Here is a 22639-nt window from a genome sequence, read left to right on the forward strand (position 1 = left end):
GAAGGCCGACACCACCTTTGGGAGGAAGGCCGGATGTGGTCGAAGCTGCACCTTGTCCCCGTGGAAGACGGTGTATGGCGGACTAACCGTTAGAGCACGGAGCTCAGAGACTCGCCTCGCTGATGTAATGGCGACGAGGAAGGCCGTCTTCCAGGAGAGGTAGAGCAGGGAGCACGTGGCCAAGGGCTCGAAGGGGGGACCCATCAGCTTGGCCAGCACGAGGTTCAAATCCCAGGTCGGGGCAGGACGCCGCACCGGCGGGTACAAGCGGTCCAGGCCTTTAAGGAAGCGGGAAACCATCGGGTTGGAGAAGATGGACCGACCTTCCACGGATGGACGAAAGGCGGACACTGCTGCCAGGTGAACTCTCAAGGAGGAGACCGCAAGACCTTGCTCCTTAAGGTACCAGAGGCAGTCCAGGATGGTAGGGACAGGGACTACGAAGGGATTGAGGCCTCATTGGTCACACCAGAGCGCGAACCGCTTCCATTTCGCCAGATAGGTGGAGCGAGTGGAAGGCTTTCTGCTCTCCAGCAGAACGTGCTGAACTGCTGCCGAACAGTCCCTCTCTGCGTGGGTCAACCACGCAGGTACCAAGCTGTAAGATGGAGGGATTGCAGGCTCGGATGGCGGAGTCTGCCGAAATCCTGGGTGATGAGGTCCGGCCACAACGGAAGGGGGATAGGATCCCGAACGGAGAGCTCGAGCAGCAGGGAGTACCAATGTTTCCTCGGCCAGGCCGGAGCTACGAGTATGACGGTGGCTCTGTCCCTCCGAAGCTTCTGTAACACTCGGTGGACGAGCGGGAACGGAGGGAAGGCATAGAGAAGGTGATCCTTCCAGGAATACAGGAAGGCGTCCGACAGGGAGCCCGGCGAGTGACCCTGGAACGAGCAGAACAGGTGGCACTTTCTGTTCGCCTTGGAGGCGAATAGGTCTATCCGGGGAAACCCCCACCTGCGGAAGATTGTGTGCACGACATCGGGACGGAGAGACCACTCGTGGGAGAGGAACGACCTGCTGAGATGGTCGGCCAGCGTGTTCTGTACTCCCGGAAGAAAGGACGCTTCTAGGTGAATGGAGTGGGTCACGCAGAAGTCCCACAGGAGCATCGCCTCCTTGCAGAGGAGGGAGGAGCGGGCTCCGCCCTGCTTGTTCACGTAGAACATGGCTGATGTATTGTCCGTGAACACTGTCACACAGCGGCCTTGCAGGTGGGTGCAGAAGGTGCGACAGGCCAAACGGATCGCTTGCAGCTCGCGGACATTGATGTGCAGAGCGAGCTCCTGGGGCGACCACAGGCCCTGGGTGTGAAGGTCGCCCAGGTGAGCTCCCCAACCGAGCGCTGAGGCATCCGTGGTCAGAGTGGCGGACGGGCGAGGAGGGTGGAACGGGACTCCCGCACAGACGACCTCCGGGTCTAGCCACCAGTTGAGGGACTCGAGGGTTGGCCTGGAGACTGTGACCACCATATCGATGGGATCTCGATGCGGCCGGTACACCGACGCGAGCCAAGACTGGAATGGGCAGAGGTGAAGCCGTGCGTACGCGGTGACGTACGTGCATGATGCCATGTGGCCCAGGAGGCGGAGGCAGGAGCGCACCGTCGTGGTTGGGAAGGTGATGAGGTCCCGGATGAGGGAGACCATCGTCTGATGGCGAGATCGCGGTAGGCAGGCCCGGGCCAACGAGGAGTCGAGGACCGCTCCAATGAACTCCACCCGCTGCGACGGGATCAAGGTGGACTTCTCGGTATTGATGAGAAGACCGAGTCGCCGGAAGAGGGACAGTATGTTTGTCAACTGGCCCATTACCAGCTGTCGAGACTGTCCGCGAACCAGCCAGTCGTCGAGATACGGGTAGACATGTATCCGACGACGGCGGAGGGCTGCGGCAACCACTGCCATGCATTTGCCCGAACGGTAACACGGCGAACTGGTAGTGGGTGTTGTTGACCACAAACCGGAGGTAACGTCGATGGGGAGGATAGATCGCGACATGGAAGTAGGCGTCCTTCATGTCGAGGGCGGCAAACCAGTCTCCCGGATCCAGAGAGGGAATGATGGTCCCCAGGGTGACCATGCGAAACTTGGGCTTGAGCAGGTACTTGTTCAGCTCGCGAAGGTCCAGGATAGGACGTAGCCCCCCTTTCACTTTGGGGATGAGAAAATAACGGGAGTAGAATCCCCTGCCCCGCCTGTCTTGAGGCACTGCCTCTATGGCACCCACGCTCAACAGAATCTGGACCTCTTGTAAGAGGACTTGCTCGTGAGAGGGGTCCCTGAAGAGGGACAGGGAGGGTGGGTGGGAAGGTGGGGGCGAAACAAATTGAAGGCGGTATCCCGACTGGACTGTTTGAAGCACCCAGTTGTCCGTTGTTAATTGGGACCACGCCGAAAAGAAATGGGTAAGGCGGTTGTAAAATAAAGGGGTAGGATCCGGTAGGGAGAGTGATGGGCCATAGAATCATAGAATTCAAGATCAGAAGGGACCATTATGATCATCTAGTCTGACCTCCTGCAAGATGCAGGCCACATAAGCCGATCTACCCACTCCTTTAGCAAGCGACCCCTGCCCCATGCTTCGGAGGAAGGCGAAAAACCTCCAGGGCCACTGCCAATCTGCCCTGGAGGAAAATTCCTTCCCGACCCCAAATATGGCGGTCAGCTGAACCCCGAGCATGCGGGCAAGACTCTCCAGCCATCCTCGAGCGTCCCATCAAAAGGCCTGCTTGGACCCCTGAGGGGCCTTGGAAGAGGCCTGGCCCTGGCTACGCCTGTTGCCGGAAGGACGACGGCGATTTGGACCCGGTCGCCTGCTATTGTACGGGCGGTAGCGTTGTTGGTGGAAGGACCAGGGGGGTTGCTGCCGGAAGGACCTGCGCTGTGGAGCCGGCGTGTGCATCCCTAGGGTGCGGATGGCAACGCGACCGTCCTTTAGGGTCTGGATCCGGGAATCAGTCTTCTCGGAGAAGAGACCTTGAGTGTCAAACGGCAGGTCCTGTAACGTATATTGCACCTCCGGCGGCAGGGTGGAGGACTGCAGCCAGGAGATGCGCCGCATCGTCACGCCGGAGGCTAAGGTCCGAGCTCCCGAGTCCGCGGCGTCAAGGGCGGCTGTGATGGAGGACCTGGACGATTTCTTTCCCTCGTCCAACATTGCCGAGAACTCCTGGCGGGAGGCTGTTGGCAGGAGCTCTGTAAACTTTGCCAGGGACGTCATGATGTCAAAGACGTACCTGGCGAGGAGGACCATCTGGTTGGCGATGCGCATTTGTAGGCCGCCCGCCGAGTAGATCTTGTGGCCTAACAGGTCCATTCGCCTCGCGTCCTTCGACTTAGGCACAGGGGCAGGTTGACCGTGCCTCTCCCTGTCGTTGACCGACTGGACGACCAACGAGTCCGGGGTTGGGTGAGTATAAAGATACTCGTAGCCCGTGGGGGGGACTGAATATTTGCGCTCGACCCCACAAGCCGTAGGAGGGATGGACGCAGGCGTCTGCCAAAGTGTGGTGGCGTTCTTCTGTATTGTCCGTACAAATGGTAACGCCACTCGCACGGGAGCCTCTGCTCCGACGACGTTAGTGATAGGGTCCTCGTCCTCCTGAACCTCCGCCACTGGAAGAGACATAGCCGCCGCCATGCGGCGAAGCAGGTCTTGGTGAGCCTTCAGGTCTATAGGCGGAGGCTCCTTGGTAGAAGCTCCGGCCACCGCCTCGTCCGGTGAGGACGACGAGGACAAGCCCTGGACAGCGGCCTCCGTCGAAGGACCTGCGGACTGCTCGTCGGCTGGGTCGGGCTGCACGGTCCCCTCGCGGTCAGGCTCACGTGGAGGAGAAGGGGGCGGTCGGCTAACCGTCGCCTCTGGTACCCTGCGCTCGGAAGCAGGGGCTCTTGGGGGCAACGGCACCCCCTGAGTCTCATACTGGGCCCATGGCACCCAGAATCCCCACTGCTGTGCCCCCTGAGGTTGACCGTGTGGGGTAGGCGGTAGGTGAGCATTGCTGTCCACCGCGGAGGCGACCGACGCAGGGCGGGATGGCCATGGCGGTGCCGAGGCGCTGATGGATTGTGCCGTCGACTGAGGCAGTTCGGCCCCGGACGGTGCCGAGGATCGGTGCCGGTCTTCACGGTACCGGGACGGTGACCGAGACCAACGTCTGCCGCGGTGCCGGGAGCTCGACCGGTGCCGGGAGCTCGACCGGGAATCGGACCTGCAGTGCCGGGAGCGGCTGCGCGGGGAACGGTGCCGGGAACGGTGCCGGGACGGAGACCTCTGTCGGTGCCGACGCGACGGCGATCGGGACCTGGTGCGACTCTGGGAGAGCGACCGGTACCGCGATGACGAGCGGTACCGGGACTGCGACCGACGGCGAGACGGCGACCGGTGCCGCGATGGGGAGCGGTGCCGAGATCGCGATCGACGGGACGGTGACCTGCGGTGGGACCGGGAACGTGACCGGGACCGGGAGCGTCGTCCGTGCCGTCTGTCCGGAGAGGGCGGCCGGAGCATCATGGCCGGTTTTCCTGCCGACACGACAGCCCGCGCCGGCGGTGCCGGGGGCCGGAGGCTCGGTGCCTCTATGAGCTGTATTAGCTTGCGCGCCGAGGAGAATGTCTCCGGCGTAGATGGCAGCCGGGGCTCGACCACGGTCGGTGCCGGGGAGCGTGGCGGTGCCGGACTCGACGGCCCTTGCGGCGCCGGAGTCAATGGCCCGGTGCACGTCTTGTGCACGGCCACCGCAGGGGCCGCAGGTGGCGCAATCGTCTTCGCTGAGTCCTCAGCGCGGGCCTTAGCAAGTGCCTTCGCCAGTTTGTGTTTTTTAGAAGGCGAGAGCGAGCGGTGCCGGGTCTTCGGAGCCGCTGGCTGAGGCTGCGGAGCCGCGGTGCCGGAGCGGCTCGGGGCCGCTGGTGCGCTCTGCACCGATGAAGCCCTCGGTGCCGGCGCGGACGGTGCCGGGGGCTGGAGCGATGCCTCCATTAGGAGTTGTTTCAATCTAATGTCCAGCTCTTTACGAGTTCGCGGTTTAAAGGCGGAACAGATCGAACACTTATCTGTTCGGTGACCTTCTCCAAGGCAGCGGAGGCAGGCGTCGTGCGGATCTCCGATTGGCATAGGCCTCTGGCAAAACGCGCAGGGCTTAAAGCCCGGTGCCTTGGGCATGAGCCCGCACCGGGGGAGGAAAGGGAGGGGATACCCCCCTTAACCTTATCCTAAAACCTAACTAATTAACTATCAAAAACTATCTACACTAAGTACTAAACGAACTATATACAAAGAACAGTAGCGAGAGCTAGGGCAGTGGAGGACAGAGAGCACTCCACAGTTCCAACTGGCCGTCACGGGCGGTAAGAAGGAACTGAGGAGCGGACGGGCCGGCTGGGGTATATAACGGGCGCCATAGCGGCGCCACTCCAGGGGGCGCCCAGCCGGCCCGCCGGAGTTGCTAGGGTAAAAATGTTCCGAAGAGCCGTGCACGCGCGGCGCGCACACCTGACTGGAATGCATAGGAGCAATCACTCGAAGAAGAAGCTAGTGTACTCAATGCTTTTTTTTGCCTCTGTCTTCACAGACAAGGTCAGCTCCCAGACAGCTGCACTCTGCAGCACGGTATGGGGAGGAGGTGACCAGCCCTCTGTGGAGAAAGAAGTAGTTCGGGACTATTTAGAAAAGCTGGACGAGCACAAGTCCATGGGGCCGGATGCGCTACATCCGAGGGTGCTAAAGGAGTTGGCCGATGAGATTGCAGAGCCATTGGCCATTCTCTTTGAAAACTCATGGCGATCGGGGGAGGTCCCGGATGACTGGAAAAAAGCTACTGTAGTGCCCATCTTTAAAAAAGGGAAGAAGGAAGATCCAGGGAACTACAGGCCAGTCAGTCCCTGGAAAAATCATGGAACAGGTCCTCAAGGAATCAATCCTGAACCACTTAAAGGAGGGGAAAGTGATCAGGAACAGTCAGCATGGATTCACCAAGGGCAAGTCATGCCTGACTAACCTAATTGCCTTCTATGATGAGATAACCGGCTCTGTGGATGAGGGGAAAGCAGTGGATGTGCTATTTATGGACTTTAGCAAAGCTTTTGATACAGTCTCCCACTGTATTCTTGCCAGCAAGTTAAAGAAGTCTGGGCTGGATGAATGGACTATAAGGTGGATAGAAAACTGGCTAGATGGTCGGGCTCAATGGGTAGCGATCAATGGCTCCATGTCTAGTTGGCAGCCGGTATCAAGTGGAGTGCCCCAAGGGTCGGTGCTGGGGCCGGTTTTGTTCAATATCTTCATTAACAATCTGGAGGATGGTGTGGACTGCATCCTTAGCAAGTTTGCGGGTGACACTAAACTGGGAGGAGTGGTTGATACGCTGGAGGGTAGGGATAGGATACAGAGGGACCTAAACAAATTAGAGGATTGGGCCAAAAGAAATATGATGAGGTTCAACAAGGACAAGTGCAGAGTCCTGCACTTAGGACGGAAGAATCCCAGGCACTGCTACAGACTAGGGACCGAATGGCTGGGCAGCAGTTCTGCAGAAAAGGACCTAGGGGTTACGGTGGACGAAAAGCTGAATATGAGTCAGCAGGGTGCCCTTGTTGCCAAGAAGGCTAATGGCATTTTGGGTTGTATAAGTAGGGGCATTTCCAGCAGATCGAGGGATGTGATCATTCCCCTCTACTCAGCACTGGTGAGGCCTCAATTTGGAGTACTGTGTCCAGTTTTGGGCCCCACACTACAAGAAGGATGTGGATAAATTGGAGAGAGTCCAGCAGAGGGCAACAAAAATGATTAGGGGGCTGGAGCACATGACTTATGAGGAGAGGCTGAGGGAACTGGGATTGTTTAGTCTGCAGAAGAGAAGAATGAGGGGGGATTTGATAGCTGCTTTCAACTACCTGAAAGGGGGTTCCAAAGAGGATGGATCTAGACTGTTCTCAGTGGTAGAAGATGACAGAACAAGGAGTAATGGTCTCAAGTTGCAGAGGGGGAGGTTTAGGCTGGATATTAGGAAAAACTTTTTCACTAGTAGGGTGGTGAAGCACTGGAATGGGTTCCCTAGGGAGGTGGTGGAATCTCCTTCCTTAGAGGTTTTTAAGGTCAGGCTTGACAAAGCCCTGGCTGGGATGATTTAGTTGGGTTTGGTCCTGCTTTGAGCAGGGGGTTGGACTAGATACCTCCCGAGGTCCCTTCCAACCCTGAGATTCTATGATTCTATGATCAGAGACTGGCCCGCTCCCCAAACCAAAAAGCAGGTCCAGGCCTTTATCGGGATGGCGGGGTACTATCGAAGGTTCGTGCCCCACTTTAGCACCATAGCCGCCCCCATCACCGGGCTATGCAAGAAGGGGAAGCCAGACAAGGTGGTCTGGACCGAGCAGTGCCAGGAGGCTCTGCTCAAAGGCCCAGTCCTGGCAAACCCAAACTTTGACAAGCCCTTTATGGTGTTTACCGACGCCTCAGACACGGGCCTGGGGGCGGTGTTAATGCAGGAGGATGAAAAGGGGGAGAGACACCCCATCGTGTACCTGAGCAAGAAGTTGCTACCCCGGGAGCAGAACTACGCGGCCATCGAGAAGGAATGCCTGGCCATGGGGTGGGCCCTGAAGAAACTGGAGCCATATCTGTTTGGGCGCCACTTCACCGTGTACACCGACCACTCTCCCCTGACCTGGCTGCACCAGATGAAAGGAGCCAACGCCAAGCTCCTGAGGTGGAGCCTGCTCCTGCAGGACTATGACATGGACGTGGTCCACGTGAAGGGAAGCGCCAACCTGATAGCGGATGCGCTGTCCCGGAGAGGAGGCCCTGAACTTCCCCGGGTCACTGGGCAGAGTGACCCCGCTCAGGTCAGTCTCGGAGGGGGGAGAGAGGTGACGGAGCAGGGAGTGGGTTGGCTTGACCTGGGGATGTTGTGTGGGAGTTTTATTGAGACTGTCTGCATTGGTGAGGGGATACCAAGGTGAGGATACCTGAGCATGTAACCTGGGGACCTGGCTGAGGGGTCCTGGTTGTACCTACAAGCCCTGCTTGGGACTGTGTCCTGTCGGCTAATAAACCTTCTGTGTTACTGGCTGGCTGAGAGTCCTGGTGAATTGCAGGAATTGGGGGTGCAGGGCCCTGACTCCCCCACACCTCCGTGACACCCACCACCCGCAGGGTCAGCCAGCAGCCACAGAGACACACATACCCATCAGGCGCAGGGACACCCAGCACCCATGGTTACACCGATACCCAACACCACCAACCACACACCTGCTGGGACACGGATTTTGAAATGTGAACCCAGCAACCCCCCAAGGCAGGGCAAAGCCATTCCCTTGGCACATGCCACACCCAGCACCAGGAGGATGCCGTGACTTCCCGTCACCTCTAACACCGAAACCCTGCTCCCTGGCAGCCCCACCCCTCTGGGGGGTAGTGGGGAGGGGATGTCAGGGGGTGCCAGGCTCTGCAGGGGGAGGGGGCAGGGGAGGGGGCGCTCGGGGGGGTGCCCGGCTCTGCTGGGGGAGGGGGCCGGGGAGGGGGCGCTCGGGGGGGTGCCGGGCTCTGCAGGGGGAGGGGAGCAGGGGAGGGGGCGCTCGGGGGTGCCGGGCTCTGCAGGGGGAGGGGGCAGGGGAGGGGGCGCTCGGGGGTGCCGGGCTCTGCAGGGGGAGGGGGCAGGGGAGGGGGCGCTCGGGGGTGCCGGGCTCTGCAGGGGCAGGGGGCAGGGGAGAGGGGCACTCAGGGGGGTGCCGGGCTCTGCAGGGGGAGGGGGCAGGGGAGGGGGCGCTCGGGGGTGCCGGGCTCTGCAGGGGGAGGGGGCAGGGGAGGGGGCGCTCGGGGGTGAGCCGGGCTCAGCAGCGGGAGGGGGCAGGGGAGGGGGCACTCGGGGGTGCCGGGCTCTGCAGGGGGAGGGGGCAGGGGAGGGGGCGCTCGGGGGTGCCGGGCTCTGCAGGGGGAGTGGGGAGGGGAGAGGGCGCGCGGGGGTGCAGGGCTCTGCAGGGGAGGGGGTAGGGGAGGGGGCGCTCGGGGGGGTGCCGGGCTCTGCAGGGGCAGGGGGCAGGGGAGAGGGGCGCTCGGGGGGGTGCCGGGCTCTGCAGGGGGAGGGGGCAGGCGCTCGGGGGTGCCGGGCTCTGCAGGGGGAGGGGGGAGGGGAGGGGGCGCTCGGGGGTGCCGGGCTCTGCAGGGGGAGGGGGCAGGGGAGAGGGGCGCTCAGGGGGGTGCCGGGCTCTGCAGGGGGAGGGGGCAGGCGCTCGGGGGTGCCGGGCTCTGCAGGGGGAGGGGGCAGGGGAGGGGGCGCTCGGGGGTGCCAGGCTCTGCAGGGGGAGGGGGCAGGGCTTGGGGGGCAGTGGGGGGGCAGTGGGGGTGCTCTGGGGTAGACAACGCTCCTGTCTGCTATTGCTGAAGCCCTGCCACTCAATCCAGCCTGCTGGCAATCTAGATCAAGCCATCTGGGGCAGGATGTGGGGGAGGGGAGGTTGTGTTTGTCCCCCCCCCCCGAGAACCCCCGTCGCCATGGCAGCACCATCCCTGGGACCTCATGCCCCCCCCCCCGCTGGTCCCCAGGGCCAGGGCTGCCCCAGCCCTCCTGTTCCCAGCCCTTCCCTACCCCTCCTCCCTGCCCAGGCCCCGTGCCCCTACCCCCTCCCTACCCCCCTCCCTGCCCCCCCTCCCTGCCCAGGCCCCATGCCCCTGCCCTGTGCCCCAGCTCCTGCCGGCCCCATGCCCCTGCCCCCCCCGCCAGCCCTGGCCCCGTGCCCCTGCCCTGTGCCCCATGCCCCTGCCTGCCCCTGCCCTGTGCCCCAGCTCCTGCCTGCCCCATCCCCGTGCCCCACCCCTGCCTGCCCTGGCCTCTGCCCGCCTCGCCTACCTCCTGTGCCACCAGGCTGGAGATGCGGACGGCGCGGCGCACCCGGACATGCTTGCGGTCGCCCTCGGGCTGCGAGCCACTGTCCTTCCTGCCCTGGGACATGGCAGGCGCTGGGGCCCTCAGATGTGGGCCGCCCCCCTCGTGAGCTCACCCCCCCGGTCCCCTCCACGCCCCATCCTGCTGCCAGCACCCAGCTACATGCCGGCTCCTCTCCAGGGCAGCCGGAGCTGCAGGCAGCACGGCCGGGCTCTCTGCTCACACTGACAGATGGCAGAGCAGCGCTGGCCTGCCCGCCCCGTACCCACCCACGGGGAGGGGCCAGCCCTGCCCCCCGCCCTGCCCCTCCCCTCCCTTCCCTGGGCTCACAGGCTGCTCGCTGCCCCTCCCCGCCAGGCCTGTCACAGCAGCCGAGCCTCCTCCTGCTGATGGGAAACTGAGGCACAGAGAAGGGATGGGCCTCACCCAGGTCACCCAGTGAGGCAAGGGATGAGCTGCCAAGAGGACCCAGGAGTCCAGACTCCCAGTCACCTCCTCCTGTGCCATTATTAACCCATCTCCTCCCAGAGCTGAACCCAGGCGTCCTGCCTCCCAGCCCCCACCCCTGCTCCAACCCCCCCACCCTACTCCCCCCCGCCCCAGGGATGGGACCCAGGCGTCCTGCCTCCCAGCCCCCACCCCTGCTCCAACCCCCCCACCCTACTCCCCCCGCCCGAGCTGGGGATGGGACCCGGACTGCCTGCCTCCCAGCCCCCGCTGCTCCATCCCACATGGGGAGGGGGTGGGCGCTCTGGGATGCCCGGGAGCCCCTGCCCCAGCCCTGGCCATTGCTGATGCCGCTGACTCACCCTGCGCCAGCGCCAGGAGCAGGCAGCTTGCGGTGTCCCTGGCAGCCGGCAGCGAGTGCGGGGCAGCCCAGCCAGGGAACACGCCGCGCATCCCTAATGGCCAGAGAGCCCCCAGCCAGGCGCTGCCGCCGCGGCCCCACGGCAGCACCCACACGCTGCCACAGGCCTTCGGCCTCCCCACAGACCACACCCACCCCGCAGGGCCAGCGTTCGGAGGCGGGGCGCTCTCCCCTCGCATTCAGGGCTGGGAAAGCCCTGGGAAAGGTGCCACCCCAGGGGGGCAGATCTCAGCCCTGGGGGGGAGCCCTGTGTGACCAGCCCCCCGCCCCACTCCAGGGGGGCAGATCTCAGCCCGGGGGGGGGGAGCCCTGTGTGACCAGCCCCTCACCCCACCCCAGGGGGGCAGATCTCAGTGCTGGGGGGGGGGAGCCCTGTGTGACCAGCCTCCTGCCCCACCCCAGGGGGGCAGATCTCAGCCCTGGGGGGAGCCCTGTGTGACCAGCCCCCCGCCCCACTCCAGGGGGGCAGATCTCAGCCCTGGGGGGGGCAGCCCTGTGTGACCAGCCCCCCCACCCCAGGGGGGCAGATCTCAGCCCTGGGGGGGAGAGCTCTGTGTGACCAGCCCTCCCACCCCACCCCAGGGGGTGGCGAATGCTCTGGATCCCCCAGCTCCCACCCATGTGCCTCAGCCCCTTCCCAGCTGTCAGTGGGCTCTGGTGGACACCCCCCGTGGCATGGCGGGAGCCAGGCAGGTGCCACGCAGCTCTCCTGGGTCACTCCGTGCTCTGGCCCACCAGAGGGGCCCTGGCTGGACACGCGTGGATGAGCCCAGCTGTAGGCCCGAGGGGATCCCAGCCCACGCACTGCTATCCCCCCCACCCCGTAGCAGAGCGGGCATCCCGTGTGCCAGGCCTGGCGGCTAGCCCGACCGCGGTGACCTTGAGTGAGTGCGGCAGGCGGACGGGGGCGGACGGAGGCCTGGCTTGTATGGCTGCTGTCCATGCAGCCAATTCACGGCTCTGTCTGGGAGCTCCCCGCCCGCCCGGCCTGGTCCCCGCGCCGGGAGTTAGCGCTGCCATAAAGCCGCTCGTGGCATCCTCTCAGCAACGTCCCCGCCCTGCACACGGCACCGTCTGCTCCGCACGGGCTTCGGCGTGCTCGGCACCTGGCTCCCCCTGCCCGGCACCCTGCACCCTGCCCGGCACCCAGCTCCCCCTGCCCTGCCCTGGCACCCTGCACCCTTCCCGGCACCCGGCTCCCCCTGCCCTGCCCGGCACCCTGCACCCTTCCCGGCATCCGGCTCCCCCTGCCCTGCCCTGGCACCCTGCACCCTTCCCGGCACCCGGCTCCCCCTGCCCTGCCCCGGCTCCCCCTGCCCTGCCCGGCACCCGGCTCCCCCTGCCCTGCCCTGGCACCCTGCACCCTTCCCGGCACCCGGCTCCCCCTGCCCTGCCCGGCACACGGCTCCCCCTGCCCTGCCCCGGCTCCCTGCACCCTGCCCGGCACCCAGCTCCTGGAACCCAGCTCCCTGCCCAGCACATGGCTCCCAGCACCCAGCTCCCACCCTGCACCCTGCTCGGCACCCGGCACCCAGCTCCCCCTGCCCTGCCCCCATCTCTCTGCACCCTGCCCGGCACCCGGCTCCCCCTGCCCTGCCCCGGCTCCCTGCACTCTGCCCAGCACCTGGCACTCAACTCCCTGCTCAGCATGTGGCTTCCTGCCTGGCACCCAGTTCCCCTGCCCTGCCCCCAGCTCTCTGCACCCTGCCGAGCACCTAGCACCCTGCACCCTGTCCAGCACCTGGCTCCCTCTGCCCTGCCTGGCACCCAGCTCCCTCTGCCTTGCCCAGCATCCAGTTCCCTGCACCCTGCCCAGCACCCGGCTCCCCCAGCCCTGCCCTGGCACCCTGCACCCTTCCCGGCACCCGGCTCCCCCTGCCCTGCCCGGCACCCGGCTCCCCCTGCCCTGCCCGGCACACGGCTCCCCCTGCCCTGCCCAGCACACGGCTCCCTGCACCCTGCCCGGCACCCGGCTCCCCCTGCCCTGCCCCGGCTCCCCCTGCCCTGCCCGGCACACGGCTCCCTGCACCCTGCCCAGCACCCAGCTCCCCCTGCCCTGCCCGGCACACGGCTCCCCCTGCCCTGCCCCGGCTCCCTGCACCCTGCCCGGCACCCAGCTCCTGGAACCCAGCTCCCTGCCCAGCACATGGCTCCCAGCACCCAGCTCCCACCCTGCACCCTGCTCGGCACCCGGCACCCAGCGCCCCCGGCCCTGCCCCCATCTCTCTGCACCCTGCCCGGCACCCGGCTCCCCCTGCCCTGCCCCGGCTCCCTGCACTCTGCCCAGCACCCGGCACTCAACTCCCTGCTCAGCATGTGGCTTCCTGCCTGGCACCCAGTTCCCCTGCCCTGCCCCCAGCTCTCTGCACCCTGCCGAGCACCTAGCACCCTGCACCCTGTCCAGCACCCGGCTCCCTCTGCCCTGCCCAGCACCCAGCTCCCTCTGCCTTGCCCAGCATCCAGTTCCCTGCACCCTGCCCAGCACCCGGCTCCCTCTGCCCTGCCCGGCACACAGCTCCCTGCCCGGCACCCGGCACCTGGCACCCTGCACCCTGTCCAGCACCCAGCTCCCTGCATCCTGCCCAGCACCCGGCTCCCTGAGCTCTGCCCAGCACCCAGATCCCCCTGCCCTGCTCGTCACCCTCTTCCCTGGTGAGCGCCAGCTGGTGGGGGAGGGGATTATGGGGCCGCCAGCAGCGGGGCTGGAATTAATTTCACTGCCAAGGCCCTGGGGCTGCTTCGCTCCTTAGCAGCTGAAGGGGAAGGAGCCCATGCGGAGCAGGGGGAGGGGTTGAGGGGGCTGGGGGGGCTGCCCGGCCCAGCCCTGTGGAGCTCACTGCCCAAGGGTGCTGCTGGGAACGCTGGGGTCCCTCCTGCCGCTGCGCCCCAGTGCCTGGGGGCTCCCCACCTTCCCCAGAGGCAGCTGGGCCTGGCTGTGCCCAGGAGCAGGGCTAGCTCGCGGGGGGTCCCCGTGTGGGCGCATGTGCAGACACGTGTGGCTGCGTGTGCTGGCAGCATGCACACGCGTTCCCAGGAGGACGGCCAGGCGTGTGGGAGCACATGTGCCTGTGTTGCTGTGTCACTCAGCATGTGCACACGCATGTTGGGGCGTGCTGGCCCCTCCATGCCCCTCCCCGGGGGCTCCCCACGCTGCGCTGCCCTCGCTCCCTCCTCGAGAGCCGTGACCAGCCCGATGGGCGACAGGTGCAGTCACGGCTTCTCCTCGACGGCCCCACGCGGCCTCGCTCCACAGGGTCTGTGCCAGGCCCAGTGACCTGCCTGGCAGCGCTGGGGCCCAGTGCCAGGGGCCACCCCTCAGCTCCTCTCCTGCCCAGCCCCACTGCAGCGCTGGGGCCCAGTGCCAGGGGCCACCCCTCAGCTCCTCTCCTGCCCAGCCCCACTGCAGCGCTGGGGCCCAGTGCCAGGGGCCACCCCTCAGCTCCTCTCCTGCCCAGCCCCACTGCAGCGCTGGGGCCCAGTGCCAGGGGCCACCCCTCAGCTCCTCTCCTGCCCAGCCCCACTGCAGCGCTGGGGCCCAGTGCCAGGGGCCACCCCTCAGCTCCTCTCCTGCCCAGCCCCACTGTGGCGCTGGGGCCCAGGGCGGCTGCAGCTCCTGCGGGCGCAGCCCAAAGAGGTGCCATTGGGACGCAGCTTTTCCCGCGGGAGCCGGGGCGGGGGGCTGCGAAGGCGGCAGCAGCTGGCTCTGGCGGGCAGAGGGCAGGGACGTGAGCCGCAGCGTCAGCCGCCCGGCCTGGCACAGCCCTCGGCACAGGCCCAGGACCTGGGGGCGCTGCTCCCCGCAGAAGGGGAGGCCGGGCAGGGGGGAGGGCACATCACAGGGGGGCCAGGCGGGGGGAGTCACGGGCAGCCCGGGGGCAGGAACCATCAACATTGCTTATTTTTTCAAGATTTAAACTTTAAAAACCAGGCCAACGTTTTCCTCCCACCCCACCCCTGAGGACGAGACGCACACAGAGCCCCCGTCTGCCCAGCGCCCACGGGGAACCGCACTGGGCCCAGCACTGACTGCCAACGGGGAGCCCCCCCGCCGAGCCTGCAGCCCAGCACCCCCGCCGAGCCCCCGCCCCGCTCCCCGCAGCCCAGCGCCCCCCGCCGAGCCCCCGCCCCGCTCCCCGCAGCCCAGCGCCCCCCGCCGAGCCCCCGCCCCGCTCCCCACAGCCCAGCATCCCCGCGAGCCCCTGCTCTGCTCCCCCGCGCCCCCCGCCGAGCCTGCAGCCCAGCACCCCGCAGCCCAGCGCCCCCTGCCGAGCCCCCGCCCCGCTCCCCGCAGCCCAGCGCCCCCTGCCGAGCCCCCGCCCCGCTCCCCGCAGCCCAGCGCCCCCCCCGAGCCTGCACCCAGCGCCCCCCGCCCCGCTCCCCGCAGCCCAGCACCCCCTGCCGAGCCCCCGCCCAGCGCCCCCCGGCGAGCCCCTGCTCAGTGAGCATCAGCCTCTCCCGCCGGGTGCCCCAGAACTCTGCCATCACAGCCGCCCCGGCAGGCCCCAGCTGGCTGCCAGGCAAGACCACGAGCCGCTCCCCGTTCCCCGCAGGAAGCCCCCCGACGGGCCTCACCTGGGTGACCTTCTCGGTGACGTTGTGCGTCCGGTCCTTCAGCTTGGTGGGCGCGATGATCTCCCGCTCGCTGGCCGGCGAGGGCAGGAAGGCCTCGGCCTTGAAATCCACGAAGTTGAGCGTGATCTGCGGGATCCTGCTGATGGCGCGGTAGCGCATCAGGTCCGAGTCCGAGGTGGAGTTCAGCAGGCTGCTGCGCAGGTTGTTCATGGCCCCTGAGGAGAAGAGGGCGCGAGGGTCGGGGGCAGGCGGGCACACAGGGCCCTGCCCCCGGCAGGAGGCAGCAGCTCTGGGAACTGCCCTAGAGACAAGGAGACACGGGCACAGACAGGCTCCAGGCTCGGTGTGGGCGGGACAGACCCCGCGCCGGCTCCCATGAGGCTCGATGTGGGCGGGACAGACCCCGCACCAGCTCCTCTGGGGCTCGGTGTGGGCGGGACAGACCCCGCGCCAGCTCCTCTGGGGCTCGGTGTGGGCGGGACAGACCCTGCGCCGGCTCCCCCGGGGCTCGGTGTGGGAGGGACAGACCCCGCGCCGGCTCCCCTGGGGCTCGGTGTGGGCGGGACAGACCCTGTGCCGGCTCCCCGGGGCTCGGTGTGGGCGGGACAGACCCCGCGCCGGCTCCCCTGGGGCTCGGTGTGGGCGGGACAGACCCCGCGCCAGCTCCCCTAGGGCTCGGTGTGGGCGGGACAGACCCCGCGCCAGCTCCCCTGGGGCTCGGTGTGGGCGGGACAGACCCTGCGCCGGCTCCCCTGGGGCTGGGTGTGGGCGGGACAGACCCCGCGCCGGCTCCCCTGGGGCTGGGTGTGGGCGGGACTCACCCTGTGCCAGCTGTCCTGGGGCTGGGTGTGGGTGGGACTGACCCCGTGTCAGCTCCCCTGCGCATAGATGTGAGCAGAATGGGCACTGTGCGAACTTCCCTGTGTCTGGGTGCAGCACACTGGGGTTGTGTGAGGGCAGGACAGATCCGTGCTGGTGCCCCGGGGCTGGGTGTGGGGGGGACAGATCCGTGCCAGTGCCTCCGGGCTGGGTGGGGGGGTGGACAGATCCTTGCTGGTGCCCCAGGGATGGGTGTGGGTGGATTGGATGTGACCAAGTGGGGGATTTTCTTGTTCTTTCCGTGTTTTCCAGGGGGTTGCATGCAGAGCGGGTGGGACTCAGTGTCCCCGGGTGTTACTGGTTTAACGAGGGGAGGGGAGAGGGAGTTTGTTGGGACACGGGACCGGAGAGGGAACTCGGGACCCCGTCCGACGGCCTGGAGGATGGAGACCCCAGCGACTGGGGACCTGGGGACCCGGAAACCAGGCTCAGGAGTCACAGCCGGTTCTGGCCAGTGGGAGGACAATGGGCTGCGGGGAGAGGACCCCGGTGACCTGACCAGCCGGTTCCAGCCCGAGGGAGGAGAAGTGGAGAGGGGAGGAGGCCCAGGCGACCTGTTTACCTGGGACAGAAGACAAAGGACAGAGGTGGGGCTTGGGGGCAGGTGATAGATGCCCAGCTGGAAGCGGGGGAGGGGGGGCTCGGGGCTGGAGAGGGGGAGCAGGCAGAGCCCCCCTGGCTGCAGGGGGACTGGGATGTGCTGGGCTGAGGGAGGCCAGGCCTGAGGCCGGAGAGTTTCCTGTGCTGGGTTCAGACGCTCAATAAACCCTCCTGTGTTACGCTGGGGGAGAGTCGCTCCGGGCTAGAGAACAGGGGGCATCCACCCCTTCGGGGGTGAGGAAGCCCAGGGGGCCCGGAGCGAGGGGACTCCCTGAGGGGCCCACGGCAGAGACAGACGTGCTGAGGCTCAGAGAGGTGCGGCTCCAGGAGGTGGAGGGGCCTGACCCCGGCAGAGAGCGGCCCCCCGAGAAGGGCTGTCGCCCTGAAAGGGGCCCCCCCACGGAGCGCACGGGGCCACGAGTGGGCACGATCTGTCAGTCCGTGACACTGGCCACGTGCCGGCACCCCAGGGTTGGATGTGGGCAGGTGTGATGCAGTAGGGAGCGGGGTGGACTGACCTGCGAATGTGTCTGGTTTTACTGGGCTGTCTGCATGGGGGGGGGGAGCAGGGGGTGACTTCAGGTGAGGGACGGTACCTGAGCCTGTAACCTGAGCCAGGAGGGGGGGTGGGGCCAGATGACACCTTTGCCTGGGAAAGAGACAAAGGCTGGGGGAGGAGCCGGGGGGGGAGGAGCTGGGGGAGACGGCTGGAGGGGGGTCTGGGGAAGCAGAGGGAACCCCAGGCTGGGGTCTAAGCTCCCTGCCCCCCCGAGGGACCTGGCTGAGGGGTCCTGGCTGTACCTACAAGCCCTGCTTGGGACTGTGTCCTGTCGGCTAATAAACCTCCGGTGTCACTGGCTGGCTGAGAGTCCCGGGGAATCGCAGGATGTGGGGGGTGCAGGGCCCTGATTCCCCCGCACTCCGTGACAGGAGGACAGATCCATGCCGGTGCCCCAGGGCTGGGTGTGGAAAGGACTGAGCCCGTGCCAGTGCCCCAGGGCTCCGCGTTGGTGGGACAGACCCCATGTCAGCGCCCCTGGGGCTGGGTGTGGGCAGGATGGGCACTGCGCCAGTTCCCCGGTGTCTGGGTGCACGGAGGACGGGCCATGAGCTGGCGCCTTGGGGCTGCGTGTGGGCGGGACAGACCCGTGCCGGCGCCCTGGGGCTGGGGGTGGGCGGGACAGACCCGTGCCGGCGCCCTGGGGATGGGGGTGGGCGGGACAGACCCGTGCCGGGGCCCTGGGGCTGGGTGTGGGCGGGACAGACCCGTGCCGACGCCCTGGGGATGGGGGTGGGCGGGACAGACCCGTGCCGGCGCCCTGGGGTTGGGTGTGGGCGGGACAGACCCGTGCCGGCGCCCTGGGGTTGGGTGTGGGCGGGACAGACCCGTGCCGGCGCCCTGGGGCTGGGTGTGGGCGGGACAGACCCGTGCCGGCGCCCTGGGGCTGGTTGTGGGCGGGACAGACCCGTGCCGGCGCCCTGGGGTTGGGTGTGGGCGGGACAGACCCGTGCCGGCGCCCTGGGGCTGGGGGTGGGCGGGACAGACCCGTACCGGCGCCCTGGGGCGGGGGGTGGGCGGGACAGACCCGTGCCGGCGCCCTGGGGCTGGTTGTGGGCGGGACAGACCCGTACCGCGCCCTGGGGCTGGAGGTGGGTGGGAGAGACCCGTGCCGGCACCCTGGGGCTGGGGGTGGGCGGGACAGACCCGTGCCGGCGCCCCGGGGCTGGTTGTGGGCGGGACAGACCCGTGCCGGCACCCCGGGGCTGGGGGTGGCCGGGAGAGACCCGTGCCGGCGCCCCGGGGCTGGAGGTGGGCGGGACAGACCCGTGCCGGGGCCCTGGGGCTGGGGGTGGGCGGGACAGACCCGTACCGGCGCCCGGGGCTGGGGGTGGGCGGGACAGACCAGTATCGGCGCCCTGGGGCTGGGGGTGGGCGGGACAGACCCGTGCCGGCGCCCCGGGGCTGGGGGTGGGCGGGACAGACCCGTGCCGGCACCCTGGGGCTGGGGGTGGGCGGGAGAGACCCGTACCGGTGCCCCTGGGGATGGGGGTGGGCGGGACAGACCCGTGCCGGCACCCTGGGGCTGGGGGTGGGCGGGACAGACCCGTGCCAGCGCCCTGTGGTGGGGGTGGGCGGGACAGACCCGTGCCGGCGCCCGGGGGATGGGGATGGGCGGGATAGACCCGTGCCCGTGCCCTGGGGCTGGAGGTGGGCGGGACAGACCCGTGCCGGGGCCCTGGGGCTGGGGGTGGGCGGGACAGACCCGTACCGGCGCCCTGGGGCTGGGGGTGGGCGGGACAGACCCGTGCCGGTGCCCTGGGGCTGGAGGTGGGCGGGACAGACCCGTGCCGGGGCCCTGGGGCTGGGGGTGGGCGGGACAGACCCGTGCCGGCACCCTGGGGCTGGGGGTGGGCGGGACAGACCCGTGCCAGCGCCCGGAGCTGGGGGTGGGCGGGACAGACCCGTGCCGGCGCCCGGGGGATGGGGATGGGCGGGACAGACCCGTGCCGGGGCCCTGGGGCTGGGGGTGGGCGGGACAGACCCGTGCCGGGGCCCTGGGGCTGGGGGTGGGCGGGACAGACCCGTGCCAGCGCCCGGGGGATGGGGGTGGGCGGGAGAGACCCGTGCCGGCGCCCTGGGGCTCGGTGTGGGAGGGACAGACCCCGCGCCGGCTCCCCTGGGGCTCGGTGTGGGCGGGACAGACCCTGTGCCGGCTCCCCGGGGCTCGGTGTGGGCGGGACAGACCCCGCGCCGGCTCCCCTGGGGCTCGGTGTGGGCGGGACAGACCCCGCGCCAGCTCCCCTAGGGCTCGGTGTGGGCGGGACAGACCCCGCGCCAGCTCCCCTAGGGCTCGGTGTGGGCGGGACAGACCCGTGCCGGGGCCCCGGGGCTGGGGGTGGGCGGGACAGACCCGTGCCGGGGCCCCGGGGCTGGGGGTGGGCGGGACAGACCCGTGCCGGCGCCCTGGGGCTGGGGGTGGGCGGGACAGACCCGTGCCGGGGCCCCGGGGCTGGGGGTGGGCGGGACAGACCCGTGCCGGCGCCCCGGGGCTGGGGGTGCAGCGGAGGCGCGAGAGGCAGGCTGTGGGGGCTGGGCTGGGCTCTGGATGGGGAGGTGGTGAGTAGCTGTAACGCTCTCCCCGTGGGGGTCTGGGGGCCGTAGCGCTGCTCCCCAGGGGCCAGGGTCCTGGCCAGGCCCCTCCCATGGGAGTCCACCCGTCCCCAGCCAGTCAATAGCCTGGGCCCCTCCCCACGGCACTAACGGGGGTGGGGCTGGACAGGGAACTGCTGGGCCCGCAGCTCCTCTTCAGCAGGGTCACACTGGGCGCTAGGTCGGGGAAAAGTGTGTGTGCACCTGTGTGTGTGTCCGAGTGTGTGCACCTGTGTGTGTATCCGAGTGTGTGCACCTGTGTGTGTGTCTGAGTGTGTGCGTGCAGGTGTGTGTCTGTCTGCGTGTGTGCACCTGTGTGTGTGTCTGAGTGTGTGCACCTGTGTGTGTGTCTGAGTGTGTGCGTGCAGGTGTGTGTCTGTCTGCGTGTGTGCACCTGTGTGTGTGTCTGAGTGTGTGCACCTGTGTGTGTGTCCGAGTGTGTGCACCTGTGTGTGTGTGTCCATCCATGTGTGCGCACCTGTGTATGTCCGAGTTTGTGCACCTGTGTGTGTCCATCCATGTGTATGCAGGCGTGTGTCCGTCCGTGTGTGTGCACTTGTGTGTGTGTCCGAGTGTGTGCGTGCAGGTGTGTGTCCGTCTGTGTGTGTGCACCTGTGTGTGTGTGTGTCCGTGTGTGTGCACCTGTCTATGTGTCCATGTGTGTGTGTGCAGGTGTGTGTCCATCCGTGTGTGTGTGCACCTGTCTCTGTGTCCATGTGTGTGTGTCCATGTGTGTGCACCTGTGTGTGTGTCTGTGTCTGTGCGTGCAGGTGTGTGTCCATCCGTGTGTGTCTGCACATGTCTCTGTGTCCATGTGTGTGTGTGCATCCATGTGTGTGCACCTGTCTGTGTGTCCGTGTGTGTGTGCACCTGTCTGTGTGTCCGTTTGTGCATGTCCGTGTGTCCGTGTGTGTGTGTGTCCATGTGTGTGCACCTATCTCTGTGTCCATGTGTGTGTGTGTGCACCTGCCTGTGTGTCCGTGTGTGCATGTCTGTGTGTCCATGTGTGTGTGTGCACCTGTCTGTGTCCGTGTGTGTGTGTCCATGTGCACCTATGTGTCCGTGTGTGTGTGTGCAGGTGTGTGTCCGTCCGTGTGTGTGTGCACCTGTCTGTGTGTGTGTGTCCATGTGTGTGCATCTGTCTGTGTGTCCGTGTGTGTGTGTTCACCTGTCTGTGTCCATGTGTGTGTGTGTCAATGTGTATACACCTCTGTGTGTGTGTGTGTGTGTGTGCAGGTGTGTGTCCGTCCGTGTGTGTGTGCACCTGTCTCTGTGTCCATGTGTGTGTGTCCGTCTGTGTGCACCTGTGTGTGTGTCTGTGTGTGCAGGTGTGTGTCCATCCGTGTGTGTCTGCACATGTCTCTGTGTCCATGTGTGTGTGTGCATCCATGTGTGTGCAACTGTCTGTGTGTCCGTGTGTGTGTGTGTGCACCTGTCTGTGTGTCCGTTTGTGCATGTCTGTGTGTCCGTGTGTGTGTGTGTCCATGTGTGTGCACCTATCTCTGTGTCCATGTGTGTGTGTGTGCACCTGCCTGTGTGTCCGTGTGTGCATGTCTGTGTGTCCATGTGTGTGTGTGCACCTGTCTGTGTCCGTGTGTGTGTCCATGTGCACCTGTCTATGTGTCCGTGTGTGTGTGTGCAGGTGTGTGTCGGCCCGTGTGTGTGTGCACCTGTCTCTGTGTGTGTGTCCATGTGTGTGCATCTGTCTGTGTGTCCGTGTGTGTTCACCTGTCTGTGTCCATGTGTGTGTGTGTCCATGTGTGTACACCTGTGTGTGTGTGTGTGTGTGTGTGTGCAGGGGTGTGTGTGTCCATGTGCGTGTGTGCACCTGTCTGTCTGTCCATGTGTGTGTGCAAGTGTGTGTGTGTCCGTGTGTGTACACCTGTCTGTGTGTCCGTGTGTGTGTGTGTGTGCAGGCGTGTGTCCGTGTGTGTGTGTGCACCTGTCTGTGTGTGTGTGCAGGTGTGTGTGCACCTGTCTGTGTGCCCGTGTGTGTGCGTGCAGGTGTGTGTGTGCAGGTGTGTGTGTGTGGGTGTGTGTACATGTGTGTGCACATGTATGTGTGCCTCTGTGTGTGTCTGTGTGTGTCTGTGTGTGTGTGCACCTGTCTGTGTGTCCATATGTGTGTCTGCAGGTGTGTGTGTACATTTGTGTGCACATGTATGTGTGCACATGTATGTGTGTGCACTTCTGTGTGTGTCCGAGTGTGTGCGTGCAGGTGTGTGTCCTTCTGTGTGTGTGCACCTTTGTGTGTGTGTGTCCGTGTGTGTGCACCTGTCTATGTGTCCATGTGTGTGTGTGCAGGTGTGTGTCCATCCATGTGTGTGTGCACCTGTCTCTGTGTCCATGTGTGTGTGTCCGTCTGTGTGCACCTGTGTGTGTGTCTGTGTCTGTGTGTGCAGGTGTGTGTCCATCCGTGTGTGTCTGCACATGTCTCTGTGTCCATGTGTGTGTGTGCATCCATGTGTGTGCACCTGTCTGTGTGTCCGTGTGTGTGTGTGTGCACCTGTCTGTGTGTCCGTTTGTGCATGTCTGTGTGTCCGTTTGTGTGTTTGTCCATGTGTGTGCACCTATCTCTGTGTCCATGTGTGTGTGTGTGCACCTGCCTGTGTGTCCGTGTGTGCATGTCTGTGTGTCCATGTGTGTGTGTGCACCTGCCTGTGTGTCCATGTGCACCTGTCTATGT

General features: G+C 66.2%; 1 protein-coding gene across 1 annotated transcript in view; it reads right to left on the reverse strand.

Annotated features, from left to right (window-relative positions):
• The window catches only part of KCNH2 (potassium voltage-gated channel subfamily H member 2), a 176625-nt gene that overhangs the window by 58575 nt on the left and 95411 nt on the right, over positions 1–22639 (reverse strand). The window contains exon 5 of the mRNA XM_045004310.1: positions 15324–15538. Within this exon, the coding sequence (XP_044860245.1) occupies positions 15324–15538 (215 nt within the window). The remainder of the gene's footprint in view (positions 1–15323; positions 15539–22639) is intronic.

This window comes from Mauremys mutica, chromosome 2 (assembly GCF_020497125.1).
Source record: "Mauremys mutica isolate MM-2020 ecotype Southern chromosome 2, ASM2049712v1, whole genome shotgun sequence".
NCBI classification, from domain to species: Eukaryota; Metazoa; Chordata; order Testudines; family Geoemydidae; genus Mauremys; species Mauremys mutica.